Source organism: Pongo pygmaeus, chromosome X, assembly GCF_028885625.2.
Source record: "Pongo pygmaeus isolate AG05252 chromosome X, NHGRI_mPonPyg2-v2.0_pri, whole genome shotgun sequence".
NCBI classification, from domain to species: Eukaryota; Metazoa; Chordata; class Mammalia; order Primates; family Hominidae; genus Pongo; species Pongo pygmaeus.
The window spans coordinates 157,842,977-157,865,937 of NC_072396.2; the positions used below are offsets into that span (position 1 = coordinate 157,842,977).

The following is a 22,961-nucleotide window of genomic DNA, read 5'->3' on the forward strand; positions in this document are numbered from 1 at the left end:
CCCTGTTGTTGCTGCTGTTTAAAGTGCCTGCCTGGATTGAGACCTTTGCTCAAATCTAGGTCTCCTAAGAGCTGCATCTCTGTAGCACCCTTGGAAGACCCCTGCATCCAGAAGGGGAGAGGGCCTGTCTCTACCGGTCACTTCCCAGGCCCCCAAGGGCTGTTCAGGCTCTCCTAATACCATAGCAATCCCCAGTTTGAGCTCCACAGCCATTTATAGACAGGTGACCACTGTCCTCAGGGTTACTTCCTCAGTCTGGGAGGGAGACAGAAACGCTGGCAGAGGGAGCCAGGAGCATGAGGCCAGCTCCCTCCATGGCCCCAGGCAGCAGACTGCCAGGGTGCTCCTCCTTTTCACTCTCTCCCTCTCTTGATCTTCTCTGGTTATCTGACTCTCCCCATAAGAACTTTGGTCCATAGAAGATGTGGAAAGGAAGATTTGAGCATTCTTTACAGGGCAATATCTAGGGTAGAGCTCCCCAATCTTTTTGGCACCAGGGATTGGTTTCGTGAAAGACACTTTTTCCATGGAACAGAGCAGGGGATGGTTTCAGGATGAAACTGTTCCACCTTAGATCATCAAGCACTGGATTCTCATAAGGAGCGCACAATCTAGATCTCTCACATGTGCAGTTCACAATACGGTTCGCGCTCTTATGAGAATCTGCTGATGTGACAGGCGGCGGAGCTAAGGCGGTAATGATCTCTAGCTTACCTCCTACTGTGCAGCCTGATTCCCAGCAGACCACGGACTGGTACTGATCCTCAGGCTGGGGTTGGGGACCCCTGATCTAGGGGACTTGGCAATTGAGGGATATGGGGGCAAAGGGTGCCACAACAAAGTATTATACCACACCCTGGGGGGCTTAAATCACAGAAATGTATCATCTCCCACTTCTGGAGGCTAGAAGTGTGAGATCAAGGTGACGGCAAGGTTGGTGCCTCTTGAGTCTCTCTCCTTGGCTGGTAGACTCCATCTTCTCCCTGGGTCCTTATATGCTCATCCCTGTCTGTGTGTGCCTGTGTCCTAATCACTTCTCTTTTTTTGAGACAGAGTCACTCTGTCGCCCAGGCTGGAGTGCAGTGGCACAGTCACCACTCACTGCAGCCTCGACCTCCCAGGCTCAAGAGAGCCTCCAGCCTTAGCCTCCTGAGTAGCTGGGGCTACAGTCACAGGCCACCATACCCAGCTAGTTTTTTTTTTTTAATTTTTGTAGAGACAGGGTTTCACCATGTTGCCCAGGCTGGTCTAGAACTCTAGGACTCAAATGATCCTCCTGCCTTAGCCTCCCAAAGTGCTGGGATTGCAGGCATGAGCCACCGCGCCCAGACCCTAATCATTTCTTATAAGGACATTGGTCCAACTGGATTAGGCCCACCCTAACAACTGTATTTTAACTTAGTCACTTCTTTAATGGCCTCATCTCCAAATGCAGTAACATTCTGAGGTCCTAGGGGTTAAGACCTCAACATATGAATTTTGGGTGGCACCAGTCAGCCCATAACAGTATACAGTTCTCATTTCTTCTTATTTCTCTTTTAAAGAAAGGCAATAAATGGTTTCAGGTGCCTTTTTGTTTGTTTATTTGTTTGTTTTGTTTGTTTTTGAGATGGAGTCTCGCTCTGTCGCCCAGGCTCGAGTACAGTGGTGTGATTTCGGCTCACTGCAGCCTCCGCCTCCCAGGTTCAAGCGATTCTTCTGCCTCAGCCTCCTGAGTAGCTGGGATTACAGGTGCACGCCACCACGCCCGGCTAATTTTTGTATTTTTAGTACAGACGGGTTTCACCATATTGGCCAGGCTGGTCTCAAACTCCTGACCTCGTGATCTGCCCACCTCAGCCTCCCAAAGTGCTGGGATTACAGGCGTGAGCCACCGCGCTTGGCCTCAGGTGCCTTTTAGGCGATAATATAGGAGGCTGGGCATGGTGGCTCATGCCTGTAATCCCAGCACTTTGGGAGGCCAAGGCAGGAGGATGGCTTGAAGCCAGGAGTTTGAGACCAACCAAGGTAACATAGCAAGACCCCATCTCTACAAAAAAAAAAAAAAAAATTAAAAATTAGTTGGGAGCATTGATGTACACCTGGAGTCCCAGCTACTTGGGAGGCTGAGGTGGGAGGACTGCCTGAACCCAGGAGTTTGAGGCTGCAATGAGCTGTGACTGCACCCTTACACTCTAGCCTGGGTGACAGAGCAAGACCCTGTCTCTAAAACAAGAAAAAAAAGAGAGAGAGAATGGAGGAGAATTAGTTGTGCTGTATTATAGATTTAAGAGGCACTTTGACATTTATTCCACAAAATTACTTTCGATGTTTAATCCCCATCATATGGTTGTCATGGCAAGGTGGCTTTTTAAGTTTGCTCAGGCTGCCATAACAAATAAAGGCTGGAGATTCAGGGTCCGGGGCAAGCTCCCAACAGGAGGCTCAGCTTGATGCTTCTGATAGTTCTTTCCTCCAATTCTGGTCACTCAATATTTGGAGCTCACCCAGGCAGCTTCCAGGAAAGCTGCTGGCTGATCCTGACCCTGGAGGGCCGTCTTCTCTGGCCCTACCACGTTAGGTGCTGCACTGGACCAAGCAGCCACCATCAGTACTCCCAGGCCCAGCTCCTATCTGCCTGGTGTCTGAGAAGCCCAGCCCGTGAGGAGCAATGACTCAACCAAACTCAGGGTCCTGCAACACTTCAGAAAAGGCTGGTTTGTGGCAGAGTGGAAGAGGAGAATGTCACAGCCTTGTCCCCAGGCACAGACCTATCGAGGTTACCCTCTCCCCACCCCCTGCCCTGCCCTGTTTCCCTTAGCTACAGTGCAAAGGTCAGCTCCTCATAACTCTTGCCCCCCTTGCAACCTGAACCCAGTATAGGGACCCTCTATTGGAGAAACTGGTTCTACACGTGCACCCCTTCTCGACACCCCCAGGACTGGCTGCTTTACCCGAAGCGCTGGTCAAGCTTGCCTCACCTTACCAGGGCATGGCCTCCTGGGTCCTGGTTCTAGGCTCTGGCCAGCATGCTGCCTGGCAGAGCATCTGGGGAGCAGGGAGTAGGAAGGAGCACAGCTTCTGGCACAGGACAAAACCCTGACTTTGCATCGGACTGACTGTGTGACCTTGAGCAAGTCTCTTCATCTCTCCATGCATCAGTTTCCCCGTGGGTAAAATAGGGAGAGCAGTAATAGCTACTTCCCAAGGCTGTCCCAAATACTAAATGAGATAATGCACCTGAAGTACTTACCACAGTGCCTGGGCGCTGGTATCCTCGGGGGCTCCCAGTCATAGGCGTGCTGAGCTGCAGGGCCCTTATTCAAATACAGGAAGAGATCAATATCTCCACCTGCTGGCATTTGAGGGAAATGCGGCCAAAGGCAGTGAAAAGGAGGGATCCCCCCGCCCCACATCCCCGCCTCCTCGCTCTTTGGCAGGATGAGTCACACACTGTTTGGCACAGGCCACAGTTGGTTGCATTCTCACAGGTGGCTGTGATCAGTTTTGGGCTTCAGGCTTCAGCAGATGCCTGCTTCTCTTCCTTGAGTGCCTTCCAAGGGTGTGCAGCCTTCCAGCGTGGTCCTGGACTTCAGCTTGGACTAGAGCTGTCTGTGGTTGAGAGTCTGGGGAGATGGTGGGGTAGCGGGTTGCAGGAGAGGAGAGACCCTTGTATTAGTTTACTGGAGCTGCTGTAACAAGGTACCAGAAACTGGGTGGCTTAAAACCACACGCATTTATCCTCTCACAATTCTGGAGGCTGGAAGTCTGAGATCAAGGTGTCGGAAGGGCCATGCTCCCTCCAAAGGCTCTGGGGGAAAATCTGTTCCATGCCTTTCTCTTACCTTTTGTTGCCCGCAATCCTTGGTGTTTCCTGGCTTGCGCCTGCCTCACTCCCATCTCGGCCTCTGTCTTCGCACAGCCGTCTTCCCTCTGTGTCTGCCCACATTGCCCTAGTCTGACATCAGTCACTGGAGCAGGCTGGGGTGACACTTTGTTCCCATTTCCTCTGTGACAGAGCCAGAAACGCCAGTGAGAAAATATGTTGTGCTTGCCTGTGACATCCCTGTTCCCTGGCACCACCTGATTTAAATGAGGTAGCCAGGGGTTGTATACTGTCATCATAAATGACATCACCCTCAACAACAATGTCATCATCGTTATCACGAGAGGAGATGGGGAGAAGTCAGAGCTGTCTGTGTGTCTAGGGCCCCTCCTGGCTTTCATGATGGGAGAGGCCTTGTCCTTGGTAGCCCTTCCATTTCCCTCTGGTCACTTTGAGCCCTCCAGGCCCTGGACAGGGTGGAAGTGGAGGGACAGAGATGAGCAGCCCGCTGACCCAGCCCTCCGTGGCTCATTCCTTGCTTTCACCTTGGCCACTCCAAGCCCTACCCCTCCTGGGACCCCTGAGTGGCCTCTTTAAAGTGCCAGTCTGAAACTATAAACCCCCCACCTCCACTGCAAGCCCATCCTGCATCTTCCCTTTGCCATAGCAGATCTAGTCTGTACATTCAGGACCCCAGCCAGCCTCTACCTCCTCCTCCTCCTCCCCCGATCTCCCTTCAGCTGGCCTGGGTCGGGCTATGCCTCCATGAAGCTTGTCCACTGGTCCCCATGGCTAAACCTGTTCTGGGCCCTGCAGCACAGCAAGGTCCGTTTCCATGCCTCTCTGCCCCTGCCTGACTTTGCTGGGCCCAGAGCTTCACCAGGGCAGGCCTGGGGCTCACGCTTGTCTGCACTTCCAGTGCCCAGGGACAATCAAAGGCAGGAGTGACTGCAATGTGGCTTGGAATTAGGCTTTGCTCCATGGACCTAAGGAGGTCTGGTTTGGGGTGAAGGGTCCACCCCCACAAAGCTTGGGAGCTCTGCATTCTCTCTGGCCCTGGCCACACCATGGCCAAACCTGCTGGGCGTCATGCCTTGCGATACGGCCAGAGAATGCATCAGACTTGGAGGGATGTGTGTCTGGGGTGGCCTGTGGTCACCTGAGGGAGGGCTCTGAACGTGGCTGGTAAGAGGAAAGCTCAAAGGGGCCCTTTGTCCTCACCCCCGAGTCTGCGACATCCCCTCCCACTGGTTTTCATTCCATATTTGGTCTGTGGGTTTTCTCAGTCTCTCATACCCCTCGGTGCCCACCAGTCCATGAATGCAGAATTACCCCTGGCTTCACAAATGGCCACTTTGGATACCCTGGTGGGGCCACACGCTGGGGTTGCCTCTGCAAATGGTTGGTAGAAACACGGGTTGGAAGGTTTCATTTCTACCCAGAAGGGCCCTTGCTGTGCCTGAGGGAGGGCTGGGCTCAGGTCAGGGGTGGGAGACTGGGGAAGGGGCCTGCAGGTCAGTGGCCCGAGCTCAGCTGCAGCACCAACAAGGCTCAAGGCCACGGAGGAGATGAGAGCAAAACAAAAGGGGGCAGTGGGTCTGGGCGGCCCACCGCACTCGCCAGCCCAAGAAGGGGGAGACTTTTCTCACCTGCAACCCACTGGGTCTCTCCTTTGGCCCGCAGCTCAAGAGGTGAGGAAATTGTCCGCCTGCAGATCCTGACACCCAGGGCAGGACTCCGCCTGGTGGCCCCAGACCTGGAAGGCATGAGGTATGGGGGTCCTGCTGCTGTCCTGGCTCCCTGGACACCATTCTAGAGATGGAAGCAGCAGCCTCAGTTTGCAAATGATGAGGCCTAGGGCCGGCTCTGCCACTGTAGGGCCAACAGGTTGATGGCAGGTATGGTCGACCTGGGTTGTCTGCCCCATCTCATTCTTTCACTCAGAAAACCATTATGGAGCAAGCGCTTAGTCTGTGTAAGGGCACAGGCCCGACCCTGAGACACAGTAGTGAACAGGACCCCCTGGCTGGAATTGCCATCTGCCTGGTGGGGAAGGCAGACGCCGACATGAGCATGAAGGAGGTCAGCCAGAGATGCTGTGTGCCAGGAGCCCCTGGGAAGTGACAGCTGAACCCTGCCAATCCCTGACGATGGGACCAGTCAGCCGTGCTGGGGATGTTGGTGGGGGTGGGAGAAGGATTGGGTCTAAGGAGCCCGTGAAGGCCACTGAGGCCATTGCCCTGCCTGTGTGAGAGGGCCACTGGGAATAGAGTGGGGTCACTGGGTCAGAGTCCACAGCTCTCCATGCCACTAGGCTCTGTGCTGGGGAGGGGTGGGTCAAGGAGGCCGCAACCAGCAGGGAGCACGAGGGGCTCAGCCTCTGCCCTGGGGTGGGGGTTAGACAGCCAGGTGACATGCAGGCAGGATTCGGGGGCTGGGGTGCAGGCCAGGAGAGATCCGAGCAGGGAGACTGGGCCCCTACCTTGTGAAGGCCAGAGACTGGGGAGAGAGGCGGGAGTGTACACTGAAGGTCATCCCTTAATCTCTGGGGTGGCAGGAACTTCGAGCAGAGGCCTCTCAACAGTGTGGTGGGTGGGAGTGCTTGGGGAGGGCTTCCTGGAGGAAGTGACATCCAAGATGAGTCCTGAGCGATCTCTAGGTCCCTTTACTCTCCTCCTTGGCTCCTCCCACTTTAATTCTGCCCCCAAGGTACCAAGTCCTGTCCATTTTATTTTAGAGATGTTTCCATCCCTATTGCTCTGCCCCTGGCCCAGGCCTCCACTGCTACTCACCCAGTTGTCTGCGACCGTTTCCTACTATCCCATCCCTGGACTCCCTTCCACATCTATCTGGGTGATGTTTCCAAAGGGCAGAAGTAGTTATGCCAGCCCCCTGCAGAAAGCCCTACAAAGCCCCTCCCACTATGCTTTGCAGCCTGAACTCAGTACCTGGCCCCACCTGCAGGCTCCTCCCTCCCTGGGCCTTTCTCTGTGCAGGCTGGAGGCTCTGCCTGAGATGCCCTTTTCCCCTCTTCATTTTTCTGTTCCACCTCAAATGTCCTCTCTTCTGGGTCATCTCCTTCTCCTGAGTTTCTTCCCCAGGCAGCATCTGAGGGCTTGTTGATTCTGCATGGCATCATCCATTCTGCATGGATGTAGATACAATCACTACGCCCATTTCACAGATGAAGAAACTGAGACCCTGAATGGTTAAGTAACTTGCTCAAGGTCACATGGTCCAAAGCAGGCAGATCCGCTCAGCCTGCCCTACTCCCACCTTCCATCTTCTGCACCATAGCTCATTGTACTAGTTGGGGCAGGGAGCAGGGAGACAGAGAGGGGTGATGGAAAGACTTGGCATTTGCTGAGTGAACTCATTTGACAAGTTTATTCGTAGGCATTGAAGTCAAAATTTCCAGGAGGGAGGTATTTTAAGGTTTGTGATTGAGGTTTGAGAGAGTGATTAGGGCTCAAGAGATTTCCACGTTATATGCAGATAGAATAGAGCTGAAATCATGAGCATAAACTAGCTTTACATGGGGCTCATGGTGAGCCAATGGAAGCTGGGCACCGACCTCAGTATGCAGGTGGCAGCCACCTGGCCAGCCCTCCTGGGGACAGCTGGGTGAGGGCAGTGTCTTCTCGCCATGTTGAGAGTGAGCCTCCTGAGAGCCAGTTGGGAGGTAGTGGGTGTGCCGGCCAGTATAGAGGAGAGGCGGGAACAAGTGGAGATCGTTGCTTCAAGGGTGGCAGTTGACGCCTTGGGAGGGGAGGAGACAGCCCAGCAGGTGGTGGAGCACGCGAAGGGGAGGAGAAAAAGGCGGAGACCAGGAAGGTGTGTGGCCAGGGAGGTAGGCAGGTGGTGTTGACAGGACCAAGGGAGGAGGGGTGGCGAGAAGGCTGGAGTGGCCCACTGGGTCAGTAGTATTGAATGTGGTTTGAAATAACGATGGGACTGTCTCTCCTGGATTTGACAACATGCGGCTCCCTGAGGACCTGAAGGAGAACAGAAGGGGGCTTAAATTAGGAGATTAGGATCAGTCTTACACCATACAGGGATATAGTCCAGAACTCGGAAGTCAGACTGCCTGGATTCAAATCCCAGCTACTCCTCTTATTACCTGTGAAATTTGGGGCAAATCACAGGGGCTTTGTGTGCCTCTGTTTGCTCATCCAAAAGACGGGCATGGGTGATAACAGTGCCCATATCCTGGGGTTCATTTGCAGAGTTAATGCATATAAAGTCACAAGAACAGGCTCAAATGCTCAATCAACAGTAGCTATTGCCAGGCGCAGTGGCTCACACCTGTAATCCCAGCACAGTAGCTATAAAACAACAACAACAAAAAAACCCAAAAAACAGTAGCTATTAGTAATGAAGTTTTGAGAATTGGCCAATCTGTCAATCAGCAGGGTTTGTTTGTTTTTGGTTTTGTTTTTTAAGACAGCATCTTGCTGTGTGTGCCCAGGCTCAAGTGCAGTGGTGCCATCACAGCTCACTGCAGCCTCAACCTTCCAGGTTCAACCTCCCAAGTAGCTGGGACCACAGGCACACACCACCACTCCTGATTAACTTTCAAAAATATTTTTGTGGAGATGGAGTCCAGCTATGTTTCTCAGGCTGGTCTTGAACTCCTGGGCTCAAGTGATCCTCTTGCCTCGGCCTCTCAAAATGCTGGGTTATAGGCGTGAGCCACTGCACCCGGCCCGGTAGCAGGTTTTAAGCTCCGTGGAGACAGCTGGCATTTGAGGATGAGGTAACAGCCCACACCTGAGTGTGAATGGCTGCTGCATGGTTAACTTCCACTTCTTTCCTCCACAGGTCTTCCCCAGGCAACAAAGAGAAGGAGGCCCCCTGCTCCAGAGAGCTCCAGAGGGACTTGGCTGGTGAGGAGGCTTTCAGGGGCCCCAACACAGATGCTGCAAGGTAACTCAGTGCAGGAAGCAGACACTTCATTCCCAGAACACGGAACCCACATACACCCAGCTGAAGGACTTCCATGGCCTCCGGTGCAATGTCAATGGATGCAGCTGGGGCCAGGAAGGTCCTGTTCCCACTGTTCCCCCAGTACCTGGGGTAGTGCAGGTCTTTAATGAACATCTGTTGAAAGAAAGAAAGAATGAATGAATGAGGCCTGGAGGGGAGTAGGCCCCTGCCATGATTCCTCAGGCTGCCAGTTAGAGAGCAGGACCAAACTCCAGGGCAGGCTATCCCCAGCTCCTGGCCTGTGCTGGGTTCCCTCCATTCCCCTGAAGCTTCCACACTCACTGTGCTTTTACTGCAGGACAAAGCAGCCCTGCCAATGGCCAGGGCAAAGCAAGGCCACCAAGATGGCAGTCTGGGAGAGTCAGTGACCAAAGTATGTGGGCCCCCATAGAGCATGTAGCGGAGACTTTCAGGATGACCTGTGGACTAAGGGAGACATTGTGGCAAGGGGTGAGGGGTCCAGGATGGGAAGTTGGAGCCATAGCGGTGGATGATGAGTCCAGATGGGATGATTGTCCCCAGTCACTGTATAGCCAGCCCACTGACCTGTCCTCCAAGCCAGACCAGTGCCAAATGTGTCTGGTGAGCAGTGGCTGCAGGCTGGGCATTTCTTCAGTGAGAACCTGGTAGCCAGTTATAGCTAAGAACCCACACACCCGTCTTCTCAGTGTGGATCCCTGGAGCCCCTAGCTGGAACCCTGAGCCCTGGGAATGAGGAAAGGAATTCTTCCATGGCTTATTACCAGCCCCACATGTCTTGCCCCTTGCTCTGTTGGCAATCAGCCCCCACCCAACGAACTGACTTCCTCCTGACTTTCCACCTTGCTCCCAACCAACCCATCAGGTTTGGAAAAAATACAGAAATACTTCCTGTTAGAGTCAACTTGGGCTTGGCTCAGCTCTGGTCAGAGCAGCACAGAGCAGCAGCCAAAGGCCTGTGCTTCTGGTCTTGAGGCCCACTCTCATGGCATCTGGGTTAGATGAGATCAAAACGCAACTAGAGTCAGCAAATACTCCACTTCTCATAACAGGTCAAGCGCACAGTTGAGTGATGGCAATGTGGGATCCGGAACCACGGGCTCCCGGCCTGAAGGCTTGGCTGCAGTAGACATCGGCTCCGAGAGAGGAAGGTGAGCTGCCCGGGGGAGGCAGGTTCTCTCATGCCCCTGGTGACAGACCAGGGTCAAGCTGCCAGGCTGCTTGGGCTGCTGTGGGTGCGGCACTGGTCACTTCCTATGGCTCCTGTCTACTGCTTCTCTCACACTCCCACCTTCCACCACATCCTGTGTCCTTGGGCTTTCCACTTTTTGGAATCTTGTTCATTTTTTCTGACCCCTGCCACTGGCCCTCAAGCTCCTCCAGAGTAGGCACTAGGCCCACTCACAGCTGGAGGCCCAGCCCTTACATGGTGCTGGTCTTGGGCTGGTCAAATGAACGTGTAGGGAATACATGAAGGGACAAATTAATGAGTGAATGAATGATGGAAGAGTCAGCACCTTCTTACTTCTCGGTTAAGCTCTGAGGACCAGCTAGGAGGCCCTTTGCTCCTGCTTTCTCCCTTCTCTCCTTTTCCTGCCCCATCCCTACCCCAGCCAGCTCTGCTCTGAGGTTCAGGGAGAGGAAAAGCAGTAGCCCTGGAGAGACCAGCGTGTCCAGCTGGGCTCTGGCTTCTTGGACCTGGAGGGAGTCAGGGGCCACTTTCTCAGGTGATTTGCAGAGTGGCAAGGTCCCTCTTGTCCCTAAGTGGTTCCAAACCAAGGCTGAATCATCCTTGGGGCAAAGGCTAGGTATGCAGATGTTCGCATAAATAGTTTAGCTCCAAACTATGCTAGAGTCCTTCTGGTTCAGAGCAGATGGCTAGGGAAGAGTGGCAAAGCCAGTGTCTGCAAAGAGCTACAACCGCAAGATATCATCTGCCTCCTGCATCCTACTGCAGTCTGGCCAAGGAGGGAATCCTGTGGGGAAGCCCCCGCTGATGCTTTCCTACTTCCCTCAGCACACCCAGGGCCCCTTTCCCTCACTAACTTCAATAGTTTGCAATTCATGCCATGGAACCAGAGCCCGACTTCTAAATCCAGGCCCACAAGTCAACACAGGAAGGGGACAGCAGGTCCTGGCCTCTGAAACCACTGTCTCTGAGCAGGTCCAAGGAGAGGCCACCAGCGACTCTGTTCTTTGAGCTGCCACTAATGGGGAGGACTCCGCTAGAGCCCTGTCCATGCAGCCTGCATCTTTTTGCCATCTGCAGAGGCACTGGAAGGATCTTTTTAAAAATAAGCTAGATCACATTTCTCCCCTGCTAAAACCTTCTAGTGGCTCTCCATTTTCCTTAGAATGAAGTCCAAACCCTTTCCCATGTCCCACGGGGTCCTGCATGGCAGAATCTTTGGCCTTCTATCCAGTCGGGGCTCCTGCTACTCTCCCCACAGTGGTGCAGCTTGACTGGCTCTGCTGACGGCTGTCGCCGAAGAGACTTCTGGTCTACTGTGATTGGGTGGCTCTTGTCTCCTCCATGTCACCCCGCCTGCTTATACACCCTCATAACATGAAGCCTGTGCTGTCCACTGTTTCCTTAAAATGAAACCAACCCTCAAAGTTACTTGTGAAGTCATCTGAAGAATCTTCTAGATTTTCATGAATTTTAACCCAGTCTTTTACAGTTGTCTTACCTATATAGTCGTCCCTAGGTATCTGTGGGGGATTGGTTCCAGAACCTCACTCATATACCAAAATCCATGCATGTTGAAGTCCCTGATATAAAATGGTGTAGCATTTGCCTGTAACCTATGCACATCCTCCTGTACCCTTTAAAGCATCTCTAGATTATTATAATACCTCGTACAATGTAAGTGGTATGTAAATAGTTGTTATACTGTATTGTTTAGGGAATGATGACAGAAAAAAGCCTGTACATGGTCAGTACAGATGCATCCATCCTATTTTAATTATGTTTCCCACATCTCATCTCATCTCTCCTCTCATCTCCTCTCCTCTCCTCTCCTCTCCTCTCTTCCTTTTTCAGACAGGGCCTTGCTCTGTCACCAGGGCTGGAGTGCAGTGCTGTGATCACAGCTCACAGCAGCCTCAACCTCTGGGGCTCAAGGGATCCTCCCACATCAGCCTCCCAAGTAGCTGGGACTACAGGCGTGTACCACCACGCCTGGCTAACTTTTGTGTTTTTGGTAGAGACGAGGTTTTACCATGTTGCCCAGGCTGGTTTGGAGCTCCTGGGCTCAAGCAGTCCACCGACCTCAGCGTCCCAAAGTGCTGGGATTACAGTCATGAGCCACTGTACCTGGTCCCAAATATTTTCAATCTGAAGTTGGTTGAATCCACAGATGTGGAACCCACAACATAGAGGGCTGACCACACTTAGTTTGACTATAATTTTCAACAAACTCCTTTATTGTTTTTCCTTTTTTTTTTTTTTTTTTTTGAGACAGACTCTTGCTCTGTCCCCCAGGCTGGAGTGCACTGGTACGATCTCGGCTCACTGCAAGCTCCGCCTCCTGAGTTCACGCCATTGTCCTGCCTCAACCTCCCAAGTAGCTGGGACTACAGGCGCCCGCCACCACGCCTGGCTAATTTTTTGTATTTTTTAGTAGAGAACGGGGTTTCACCGTGTTAGCCAGGATGGTCTCGATCTCTTGAACTCGTGATCCACCCGCCTCGGCCTCCCAAAGTCCTGGGATTACAGGCGTCAGCCACCGCGCCCAGCCTTGTTTTTCCAAAGGAAAGGTTGTTTCTCATGGAAACAACCACTCTCCTTTTCCATTCATTTTCATGGATTTACTTAATCATTGAACTTAGTGATTCTTCCCCATTAGTGGCAGCTCAAAGAACTGAGTTGCTGCCCCAGGGGCCTTTCCTTGGATCTGCTCAGAGACATTGGTTTCAGAGGCCAGGGTCTGCTGTCCCCTTCTTGTGCAAATACAACTGGCATAAAGAGGTCTGGGACCGAGCAAGAGCGCCTCTTAGTGAATGTGCCGGTTAGTGGAGGGCACAGGCTTGTATAGGCAGTGATTGTTCAGCATGCCGTGAGCATCAGTCTGCCTGGTTTACAGAGACACAGAGAATGTGACTCAACCCTGAGAAGGTTGGGTAAGACATTCCCCACTAAATCCATATTGAGTGGGTTAATACAGGTGGACTGGGAAGGGGCACTGCTTCTATAAACAGCCACTGGGCCCAGTAGTAACAGGAACACATTAGCACATGTTATGGCCCAGGCATTATTCAAAGTACTTGGCATCTATGAACTCTTTTACTTTTCTCAGAATACTTACGAGACAGACATGATTAGCATCCCTATTTCATTGACGGTAAAACTGAGGCCCAGAAAAAAAGGTCAGGTAACATGCCCAATGTCACACAGCTGGGAGATAGCAAAGCCATGATTTGCAATGCCAGAGGGCAACCACTATGCCACAGAGCCCCAGGCGTCAGGCTGCCTTGAGTTATAAATATTGTTCCCCAAGCATCCATTTGAGCAGCTTCTTGGTCCTCATCATCTGTGGGGGGCAGGATCCACTCTCTCGGGAGAGGGTAGACATACAGACACAAAGTCCTGAACCTGGACCAGGTTTGGCTTCCTTTCACAGGCTGTGTGCAGCTGCTAGCTTTGCCTCTTTCCTGGAAGACCAGGATGGGCACAGTGCCAACTCTCAGTCCTGCAAGCCTAGACCAGCAGCCATCAGGTAAGGTTAGGGCCACTGCCCTAGTGCCCTATCCCATTGCTAGACACAGCCTTTGGGGCCCAGCCTCAGCTGCAGCGCCCCAGGATCCCCCTCGAACTTTCCAGCTCCATGCCACTTTCACATCAGGTGATCACAGCAAGACAGGGAACTCCAGGGGGAGCCCTGACCAGGGGCAGTGGAAGAAGAGGGACGGGTGATATGTCTGCTCACCCAGAGAGCCCAGCACCAACCTACATGGACCCAAGCTGAGGTGGCAGAGAGGAGGGCATCGGAAGGCAGAGCCTGGGAAGAGATCCTGCTAGGAGGTCTCAGAGAACCTCTGCTGTAGGGACTACGGCCAGGTTTAACAAGCAGGAGTCAGGGAGAAGATTCCCAGGGGCAGCCAGCATTAGATGGCTCAGTTCCCAAGAGCACATGACCGGTGGCTGGGATGGGCAAATGGCTCCTGGCGCACAAAGGTACAATGGGAAGAAGCTGTGCATTCCCATGCTGTAAGCATCTGCCCTGTTTCACCCACCAATCCACCAGTGGGCATGGCCACTTTGCTGTGGGTGTGTGGAGCATTTGGCAAGTCCTAGTAAGGAACAATCTTTCTTGACTCCCATAAACCCTAAGGAGGTGTAGGTCAGGTAAGGATATGTCATGCTCAGGGTCAGGTTCCAGCCGCAGCTGAGGGCTAAGGGGAATGGGTGGACGTGGGGCAGGGAGCTGGAAGAACACTCGAGAGATAACAGGTAAATGAGACATGGGTTTACTCAGCAGCAGCTCTCTTACACAGCTTTCTCAAACTAGCTTTCTCATTAGCAGCTTACTCTCACACCGTCTGCCCTGTCTTGGCTGCTTAGTCCGGTGGCCCCTACGCACAGCTGCATGGCCAGCTCTCCCTTGCCTTCAGGGTCAGCAGCTTAATTCTTTCTCTCCCTGGGCACGGGCAAGCCAAGCTGTGTCCTGGCTCCCCTCTGTCCTGGCTCCCCTCTGTCCATCTGCAAAGACAGACAGCTCTTGCTCTCTCTCTTTCTCTAGGTTCCCGTGCACCCGCCATGTCAAGCTCTGTCGAGCTGAGCCAAGCCCCAAGAGACATGTCCCCCATACACAGCGTCAACAGGGCAGTTATAGCTTTTACAGACAATAGTGGTTTAGAGCCAAGTATGAACTTACACAAACAGGTTATATAAGAAGTGGAGGTGTGCACCTGTGCACCAGACTCATTGAGTCATGCAGGCCTGGATATCCCCCTCTGCCTATTCCTTGACCAAAGCACATCCAGGTACCTTAAAGGATACTAGAACCCAAAACCAGGAGATTTCCCCAGGGAACCCAAGTTGGTCAGGGGCAGTGTTTGCTCTTGAACTCAGGTGCTAAGGCCATGTCCAAAGCTGACATGAGGTTGTCACACACAGTGGCATCAGTGCCACACTAATGCCAGGACTGAGACACCAGCCTTTATTGGAAGACACAGTTCCCCCCCTTTCTGGTGAGAAGGCAGCCTGGAGGGGGAAGACCTGGGCCCCAGCCTTCTTTGGTCTGAGATCTCAGCGGGCCTGTGTTTCCTTCCTCAGCTCCAGTCCCACTTCAGTCTCTGCTGTCCCTGCTGATAGGAAGAGCGACAGCACAGCAGCCCAGGAGGATGCAAAGGCAGACCCAAAGGGGTAAGGCATGAGCAGACAGTGCTGAACTTCTGGGGTGGAGAGAGGCAGCTTGGGCTGTGTGTCCATTGGCCTTTGGCTGGGAAGGTGAGGCCAGCAACGTTTGTGAGCTAGCCTGAGGCACATAGCAAGGGCAGAAGCCCCAACCGGAACCCTCTGGCTTCTGGGGCCAGGGAGCTTTCCACTAAACTCTGTTGCCTTGGCCAGGAAGTACATCATAGTCAGAAAGGGTCTTTCGGTCAGCAACCACTCTGACAGCAACTGCCTTTTGCTGGAGGCTGGAGCACGCAGACAAATAAGAAACACCGCTGCCCTCCAGGGACTCTCAGGCAGGGGGTGGGCAAAGGCTGGTCCAGATTAGAGCAATACATCAGCACTAGAGCAGGGGAAGGGGGCTTCATGGGGACTGTATGTAGCTGGGTGTGGTCAGCGATGAGTGTCCTTGTCGGGGAGTGCTGGAAGAGGAGGCTCAGTGAACTAGGTAGGGCTTGATTGGCCTCTTGTACTGTGATACTGGAGCCTACTGTGTGCACAGCCCTCTACTCACAGTGTCTCATATGGTTCTCCTCACAGTCTCTCAAAGGTTTATGCCTAATTACAACAAAACCCAAAAGCCTGGAGCCTAGGTCTTTGTGCCTCCTGGGAAGGATAGTGCTCTGAAGAAAACAGCCGCAGCTGAGATAGAGTGATGGCGGTGAGGAGGGTACTACCTAGGTGGGTGGAAAAGGCAACTCAGGCGAGCTCCTCTAAAGAGGAGAAGGAGCCAACTCTAGAAAGAACACGGTGGAGAGAGCTGTAGATAAGGAACCACAAACCAACTAACCCTGAGGTGGGAACATGCTTAGCATGTTCCAAAGGACAGAGCGGCTGGAGCTTGGCCAGTGAGGAGGGCCATAGATGGAGCAGGGCCTTGGTAAGCCATGATTAAGAGATTGGATCTTATTTCAAGTTTTAAGCCAAAGGGGAGTCTGGTGTGATTTAGGTGTTTAAAAGGTGAATGCATGTTTGCATTTTCATACCACATTGCTGTTGCTTTTTTACTTAAACCAAGATGCTGGAGGCTGGGGTGGGCAATGGATATCTAAGGTATGAGGCCTTATTTTGTTTCTTTTCTCATTCAAATTGCACTGACAATTAACAATCAGAGTGAAAACAATAGCTGACACCAATACTGTGCTGTGCCAGGTGCCTTACAGCCTTCCCAGCAACTTGTGAGATGGGTAAGGTGGGAAACTGAAGCATAGAAAGATGATGTGACTTAGCCAAGGCCTTATAAGTGGCAGAGCTGAGTTCCAAGGGAAGAGGCTCTAAGAAAATCCTCAGAAGAAACTACGAAAAACTAGTTTATGAAATCTTGTCTTTGGAGCCTAGTCTCAAGACCCAGAATCAGTAACTTACAGCTGGTTAACATGGTTAACATGCTGTGTGATCTCACCTTAATTCTCCCCAAACGTGGAAAAGGATAAGGCTTCTTATCATGCAACTTGACAGAGGAGAAAATTGAGGGACTCACTCCTGTAATGAACACACTTAGGAACAGAGCCCAGATCCAGCCAACTCTAGAGCCAGGCTCACACTACTTTCCTCTGATGTTTAAATGTCTGCAAAATCAGAGGGTTTTTTTTGTTTGTTTGTTTGTTTTGAGACGGAGTTTTACTTTGTCGCCCCAGCTGGGGTGCAGTGGCGCGATCTCGACTCACTGCAACCTCTGCCTCCCGGGTTCAAACGATTCTCCTGCCTAGCCTCCTAAGTAGCTGGGATTACAGGCACGTGCCACCACGCCCAGCTAATTTTTATATTTTTACTAGGGATGGGGTTTCACTATGTTGGCCAGGCTGGTGTCAAACTCCTGACATCAAGCCATCCACCCATCTTGGCCTCCCAAATTGCTGGGATTACAGGCGTGAGCCACTGTGCCTGGCCAATACAAACTTTCTTGATTACAGTGTTTCACAACTCTGGCTGTACTTGAGAATCACCTAGGAAGTACTGAAATACACTGTTGATGAAAAAGGCTGTACTCTGTAAAATATTTGAAGAAATTCTGAGCCAAATGTTAGGACTATGACCCGTGACACAGCCTCGGGAGGTCCTGAGAGCATGTGCCCAGGGTGGTTCAGTTACAGCTTGGTTTTTTATGTTCTAGGGAGACATAAGACATCAATCAATACATGTGAGGTATACATTAGTTAGGTCCAGAAAGGCCTGGGTATACTAGTTAGGTCCAGAAAGGCCGGACACCTCAAAGCTGGGGGTGTGGTGGGGGTGGGGGTGGGGGTGGGGTTGGGGTTCCAGGTCATAAGTGGATTCAGAGATTTTCTGATTGGCAATTGGTTGAAAGAGTTGTTATTCTCTAAAGACCTGGAATCAATAGAAGGGAGTGCCTGGGTTAACATAAGGGGTTGTGGAGACCAGGGTTCTTATATAGATGAAGTCTCATAAGTGGCCGCCCTTAGAAGCAATAGATGGCCAGTGTTTCTTATTCAGACCTTTAAAACGTGCTAGACTCTCAGCTAAACTCGTCAGATCAGAAAAAGTCCTGGAAAGGGAAGGAGATTCTCTACAGAATGTAAATTTCCCCCAGGAGAGACAGCTTTGCCAGGTCATTCCAAAATATGTCAAAAAATGTATTTTGGTGTAAAATACTTCAATTTCTTTCATTACCTGCTCTCTGTCATGTGATGCTATACTAGAGTCAGGTTGAAATTTGGCATATTATTGCTTCAAGGAGTCTGTTTTGTCAGTCTGAATATCTCTCTCAATGTTAATACTGGTCAGTTGGGCATGAATTCCAAAGGGAGGAGAATATATTAAGGCATGTCTGACCTTCCCCTTTCTCATCATGACCTGAACTAGTTTTTTACGTTGTGTCCCCTTGGCTGAGAGAAGTGTCCATTCATTCAGCTGGGGAGCTTAGAATTTTATTTTTGGTTTACAACACAACAAAAACTTTCCGAAGTCGCAGGTAGAGATTTGGATTTTATTTTTCTGGGGTGGGTCTCCATCATGTGTGTCTTTTTCAAAGCTCCCCAGTTTGTTCTCCTTCCAGGCTAGGTTGAGAACCATCGTTCTCAGGTAGCGGTTCTGACCCAGGGGCATCTCCCAAACCTTCCAGCCTGCTACGATACAATGTCTGGAGCCATTTTTGGTTGTCAAAACTGGGAGTGGGAGACACTACTGGCTGCTTATATGCAGAGATCCGGGATGCTACTAAATCTCCTACAGTGAACAGGATAGCACCCGCCCCACATCCCCCAACACACACCATAGAATTATGGGGTTCAAAATGGTAATAGTGCTAAGGTTGACAAACCCTGCTCTAGAGCTTTGACGATCTGTTTGGGAAGACAGAAGGGACGGAAAAGAAAAAGGGATGGCACAGAACCACACCCCTCGCCTTCCCCGGAGTCTGGGTAGCGGGCACAGGACGTGTGCGCCTGCGCGAATGCACACTCGCCACCAGCGTACGCGACGCGTGCGCGCCTGTACACCTCGGCGAGCACGCGCCCGTAGTGAGTACGCCTGCGCAGGCCGCCATTTCTTGAAGCCCCGAACTCGGTCGCAGTGCCCGCCGGGAAAATGCGACCGTCCACAAAGTGTAATGGCCGCCCGGGACGAGCTCGGCCTCGGCGGGGATTCTCCTGAGGCCATGCCCGTGCCGGCCGCCAGAGGTCGCCCGAGGATCACGAATGGGCCCGAGGAGCTGGCTGCCCCTTCCCCCGCCTAAGGTCTGAAGCCGCGGCCAGAGTGGCCTTGGGGTGACCGCGCGTGGACTGTCGCCGGCGGGAGGAAGCGCGGTCCCGCGAGGGGCCGAACGGGGCCCCTGCGGCTTGAGCTTGTTTCGCAGGGAGCCCTGGGGCCATGGCCTCTGGGACACCGGACACGGGTCGTCAGGGCTGCCCAGGGGGAGGGGGTGTGGACGTGCAGACAGGGAGGGCAGCTGGACCCTCCAACCACGCTGGGCCCTCGGGCTGACCGGGGCTGGTCTGTGGGGCTCAGTGAGGAGGGGCTTCGTTCCCTAGGAGTTTGATGAGGGAGCGCCATGGGGGTGGTGTCATCCTGACATCCTGCAGGGCAGTGGAGCCTTACTTTCCCTAGGTTACAACACAGTTTTAACTGTCCCAAACTGTGGGGACTCTGCCCTATTCCACCTTGGGCTGCTCCATCACACTACAGGGAGAGGCGGTATAGTATAGTGGTTGAGAGCCTGGACTCTGGTGCTTTGGGTTCCAGTCCAAGCTCTGTCACTTACAAGCACCGTGACCTTGGGCATGTTACTGATCTTCTCTGTGCCTCAGGTTCCTCACGTGTAGAATAGTGGTAATCATACCTCCTACCATATAGGGTTGTTGAAATGGCCAAATCGGTTTGTATATGCAAAGCATGTTGGACATTTAAACCTGCGAGCTAAGTGAAGCTGCACCAGAGGAATATCTCCTCCTCTCAGAGGTGTTCAGGGACACCTGGAAAGCTAACTTTACCAGCTTTATTGGTTTGATTTCATTTGACATGACACGATATCTCATCTCCTTCCTACTAAACTTTTGTCATCAAATTTTACATCTAGAACATGCTGTTTTCCTCATTATGTTGCAAGCAGAGGATCAGGTGAAGTTTAGGCACCACATTTCCTCACCACTGACAACCGTTGTTGGCCAGTGGAGGAGTCTAGTGGAGGCAGTACAAGAGTGGAAGTGTCAGCTGGGTGCAGTGGCTCATACCCACCTGTAATCCTATACTTTGAGAGGCTGAGGCGGGAAGACCACTTGAGTTCCGGGGATTGAGATCAGCGTGGGCAACGTAGTGAGACCTCATCTCTACAAATATTATCTATATCTATATCTATATATGTATATGTATATCATATATATGATGTATATCTCATATATATATATATGTTTTTGAAACAATGTTTCACGTCTGTCGCCCCAGACTGGAGTGTAATGGGGTGATCTTGGCTTACTGCAACCTCTGCCTCCTGGGCTCAAGTGACTCTCCTGCCTTAACCTCCCAAGTAGCTGGGACTACAGGCACACACCACTGCACCTGGCTTATTTTTGTATATTTTTGTAGAGATGGGTTTTTGCCATGTTGCGCAGGCTGGTCTCAAACTCCTGACCTCAACTGATCCACCCACTTCTGCCTACCAAAGTACTGAAATTACAGGCATGAACCACTACGCCGGGACTACAATTTTTGTTTTTTTAAAGAATGGAAGTGTGTAGATTATGGTTGTGTTCGGAGTTGACAGTGGCTGTACTAGGCTACTGGATCTTTGGTCCAATTACATTCAGAAGGAAAGGCTTCAGAGAAATTAATCCCAAATCCAGAGTCCCGTTGGTCACCATCCCCTGTGTTACCTTGCCTATCTCTAACCACTTGACTTCCAGGAAGTTTGTGAGGGGCTCGGACAGGATAGCTGGGAAGTAATTCCCCTGGATGTTACATTGTCCAGCAGAGCTTCCTGTGAGTGTTTGCCTAAGATTTCCTTTTTATGACCCACATAGGTCATATGTCCTAAAATCACAGTGGCCCTGCCACAGGCCTAGGAACAAAGAAGCCTTGTTCATCCATTTGTCCCTGTGTCACAGTAGAGCCCAAATTTCTCTTTGTGGAGAATCCTGGCTCTATCCACAAACTTGGTGAGGGCAACCTCTACTAGTGTATTTCTACAGAGGACGTGGGACAGGACGGGACTCTGATTAAATCCATAGTAAAGCTAACTCAAGGCTACCACAGTAGGGAGACAAGCTCTTCAGGCCTTGTATGTTTGTCTTTGGCTCAAGCAAGCAAGTCACTGACAGAGATTGAGTGGGTGTGTCAGGGCACCCTGCTGGCAACCCTGGGACTGGTGTTACCTGTGCAGACCACTTTTGGATCTGCATGGGCTGCAGCAGACCCTAAGGGTGGAAGCTGCACAGAGAAGCACAGGCCCAGTGGGATGGTTCCCCACAGTTACTGTGTGGCGTCACACTCACTTGCCTGCAGTTCTGCCTGGTGCAGCTAGAGGTGGCAATTAGCTTGTTGTGCCTGCTGGAGAATTTTAGTCCTCTCGACCTCCACCTGAGGCTGAAGAATCATATTGCTTTCAGGGCATACTTTCCAAAAAGTGTGGCCTCTGTTGGCCTTGTTATTCTAGCTTGAAGGCAGGAAGCCTGCCTAGACAAAGTTAACTCCTATATACAAAGAGTCCCAGGGTAGTTTGTAGCGTGTTCTTGTCTAGGGGTAGCCCCCACCAGCTACTGAAGGCAGACTGGTGATGTTGGGAAGGTTATATTCAGAGTGAGCTAGGATCGAGGTGATGGCGAACTAGATTTTCATTCTGAAATGCTGGGCTCACTCTCTTAGTAGCCCAACTTGGTGTTTGCCCCTGGCCTAGTAGACTCTGGAAGCAGTACCTTGCACCTCGGTGTGGGGCTGGTGATGGGAGGGGTGTGGAAGTGGAGGATCAGCTAGCAGCCTCTTTCCCACGGTACCCAGATTGGAGGGTGCAGTGCAATCATGGGGTGAGGCCAGGGAAGATCCCTGAAGAGCTCGATGCCTGAGACATCTGGGGGAAGCCCTGTCCTTCTGCTGGATTCAGGGGTGGCAAAAGCCAAAAATTGGAGGGCCAGGTGCAATGGCACATGCCTGTAATCCCTGCACTTTGGGTGGCCAAGGCAGGAGGATCGCTTGAGACTAGCCTGGGCAACATGGTGAAACCTTGACTCTACAGAAAAAAAAAAAAAATACAAAAATTAGCTGGGCGTGGTAGTGTGGACCTGTAGTCTCTGCTACTCGGAAGGCTGAGATGGGAGGATGGCTTGAGACCGGGAGGCAGACGTTGCAGTGAGCCGAGATGGTGCCACTGCACTCCAGCCCGGGCGACAGAGTGAGACCCTGCCTCCAAACAACAACAACAAAAACATCGGAGGCTTCAGCTTCGTCTGTTACACATGGAGGCCTGTTCAGTGAGAAGGGAGCAGCGATGCTGTGCTCCTGCCAGGGAGGAGACTATCTGCTCCCTGGAATTGGGGCTGTGCCTGGCTCCTTTCTGCCCCGCTTTCAGGGATATGAGTCCCTCCAAGTCCACAGGAGGTGACAGCCAGCTTGCGTCCCGGGGCTGAGGCAGGGTTCGTTTCAGAGCACTTTTTTCATAAGGGTGCTTATTCTTCTTCAGGGCCTTGGCTGATTATGAGGGGAAGAATGTGGCCACCAAGGTCGGAGAGGCCTGGCAGGAGAGGCCTGGAGCCCCAAGAGGTGGCCAAGGAGACCCAGCTGTACCCACTCAGCAACCTGCAGATCCCAGCACCCCAGAGCAGCGGAGCAGCCCCAGCGGATCTGAGCAACTTGTCGGACGAGAGAGTTGTGGCAGCAGGTAAGGGCTGAGCTGCAGTGGGCTCTGCCTCTAGAGCCCATGTTTTTGTTGGGGTCTGCGACCCACATAGGAACCACTTCCCCACACCCTGTGCCAATACCCGACACATTGCACACCCAGGTTTCTGTTCTGTGAGTGGGTCATGGTGGTGATTCCCTGGTCCTAGAGCAGTGTCATCAGGCTTCTTGTGGCTCAAGGAGCTGGGAGGGGACTGTGATAGGAGGATGTGTCTGTCCGCAGGTGTGAGAAGCCCTGGCTAATTCCCAATGCATGGGGCAAGAAGGAAGGCTGTCTCTCAGAGTACAGGTGCTCTACAGGTGGGGGTCCTGGGCAGAGTGAGGGCTATTTGTGTGGGTAAAATGCCATTGTCAGAGAAGGACAGAGTGTGAAAGAGCAAAAAACAGGAGGGTAAAAGTGCAAAAGTGACAGAGTGAAGCAGAGAGAGAGAGGCCAGAGGGAGAGAAAGGGAG

General features: G+C 52.2%; 1 protein-coding gene across 22 annotated transcripts in view; it reads left to right on the plus strand.

The window, feature by feature from the left end:
* ZNF185 (zinc finger protein 185 with LIM domain) overlaps positions 1 to 22,961 on the plus strand; it is a 92,453-nt gene that overhangs the window by 25,302 nt on the left and 44,190 nt on the right. For 11 of the 22 annotated variants that reach the window (XM_063660806.1, XM_063660807.1, XM_063660805.1 and 8 more), the window contains 6 exons: positions 5,489 to 5,575; positions 8,627 to 8,731; positions 9,823 to 9,921; positions 13,393 to 13,488; positions 15,048 to 15,137; positions 22,294 to 22,491. In XM_063660806.1, coding sequence (XP_063516876.1) covers positions 5,489 to 5,575; positions 8,627 to 8,731; positions 9,823 to 9,921; positions 13,393 to 13,488; positions 15,048 to 15,137; positions 22,294 to 22,491 — 675 coding nt within the window. The remainder of the gene's footprint in view (positions 1 to 5,488; positions 5,576 to 8,626; positions 8,732 to 9,822; positions 9,922 to 13,392; positions 13,489 to 15,047; positions 15,138 to 22,293; positions 22,492 to 22,961) is intronic. The other 11 variants (XM_063660811.1, XM_063660817.1, XM_063660816.1 and 8 more) reach the window with 4 other exon arrangements.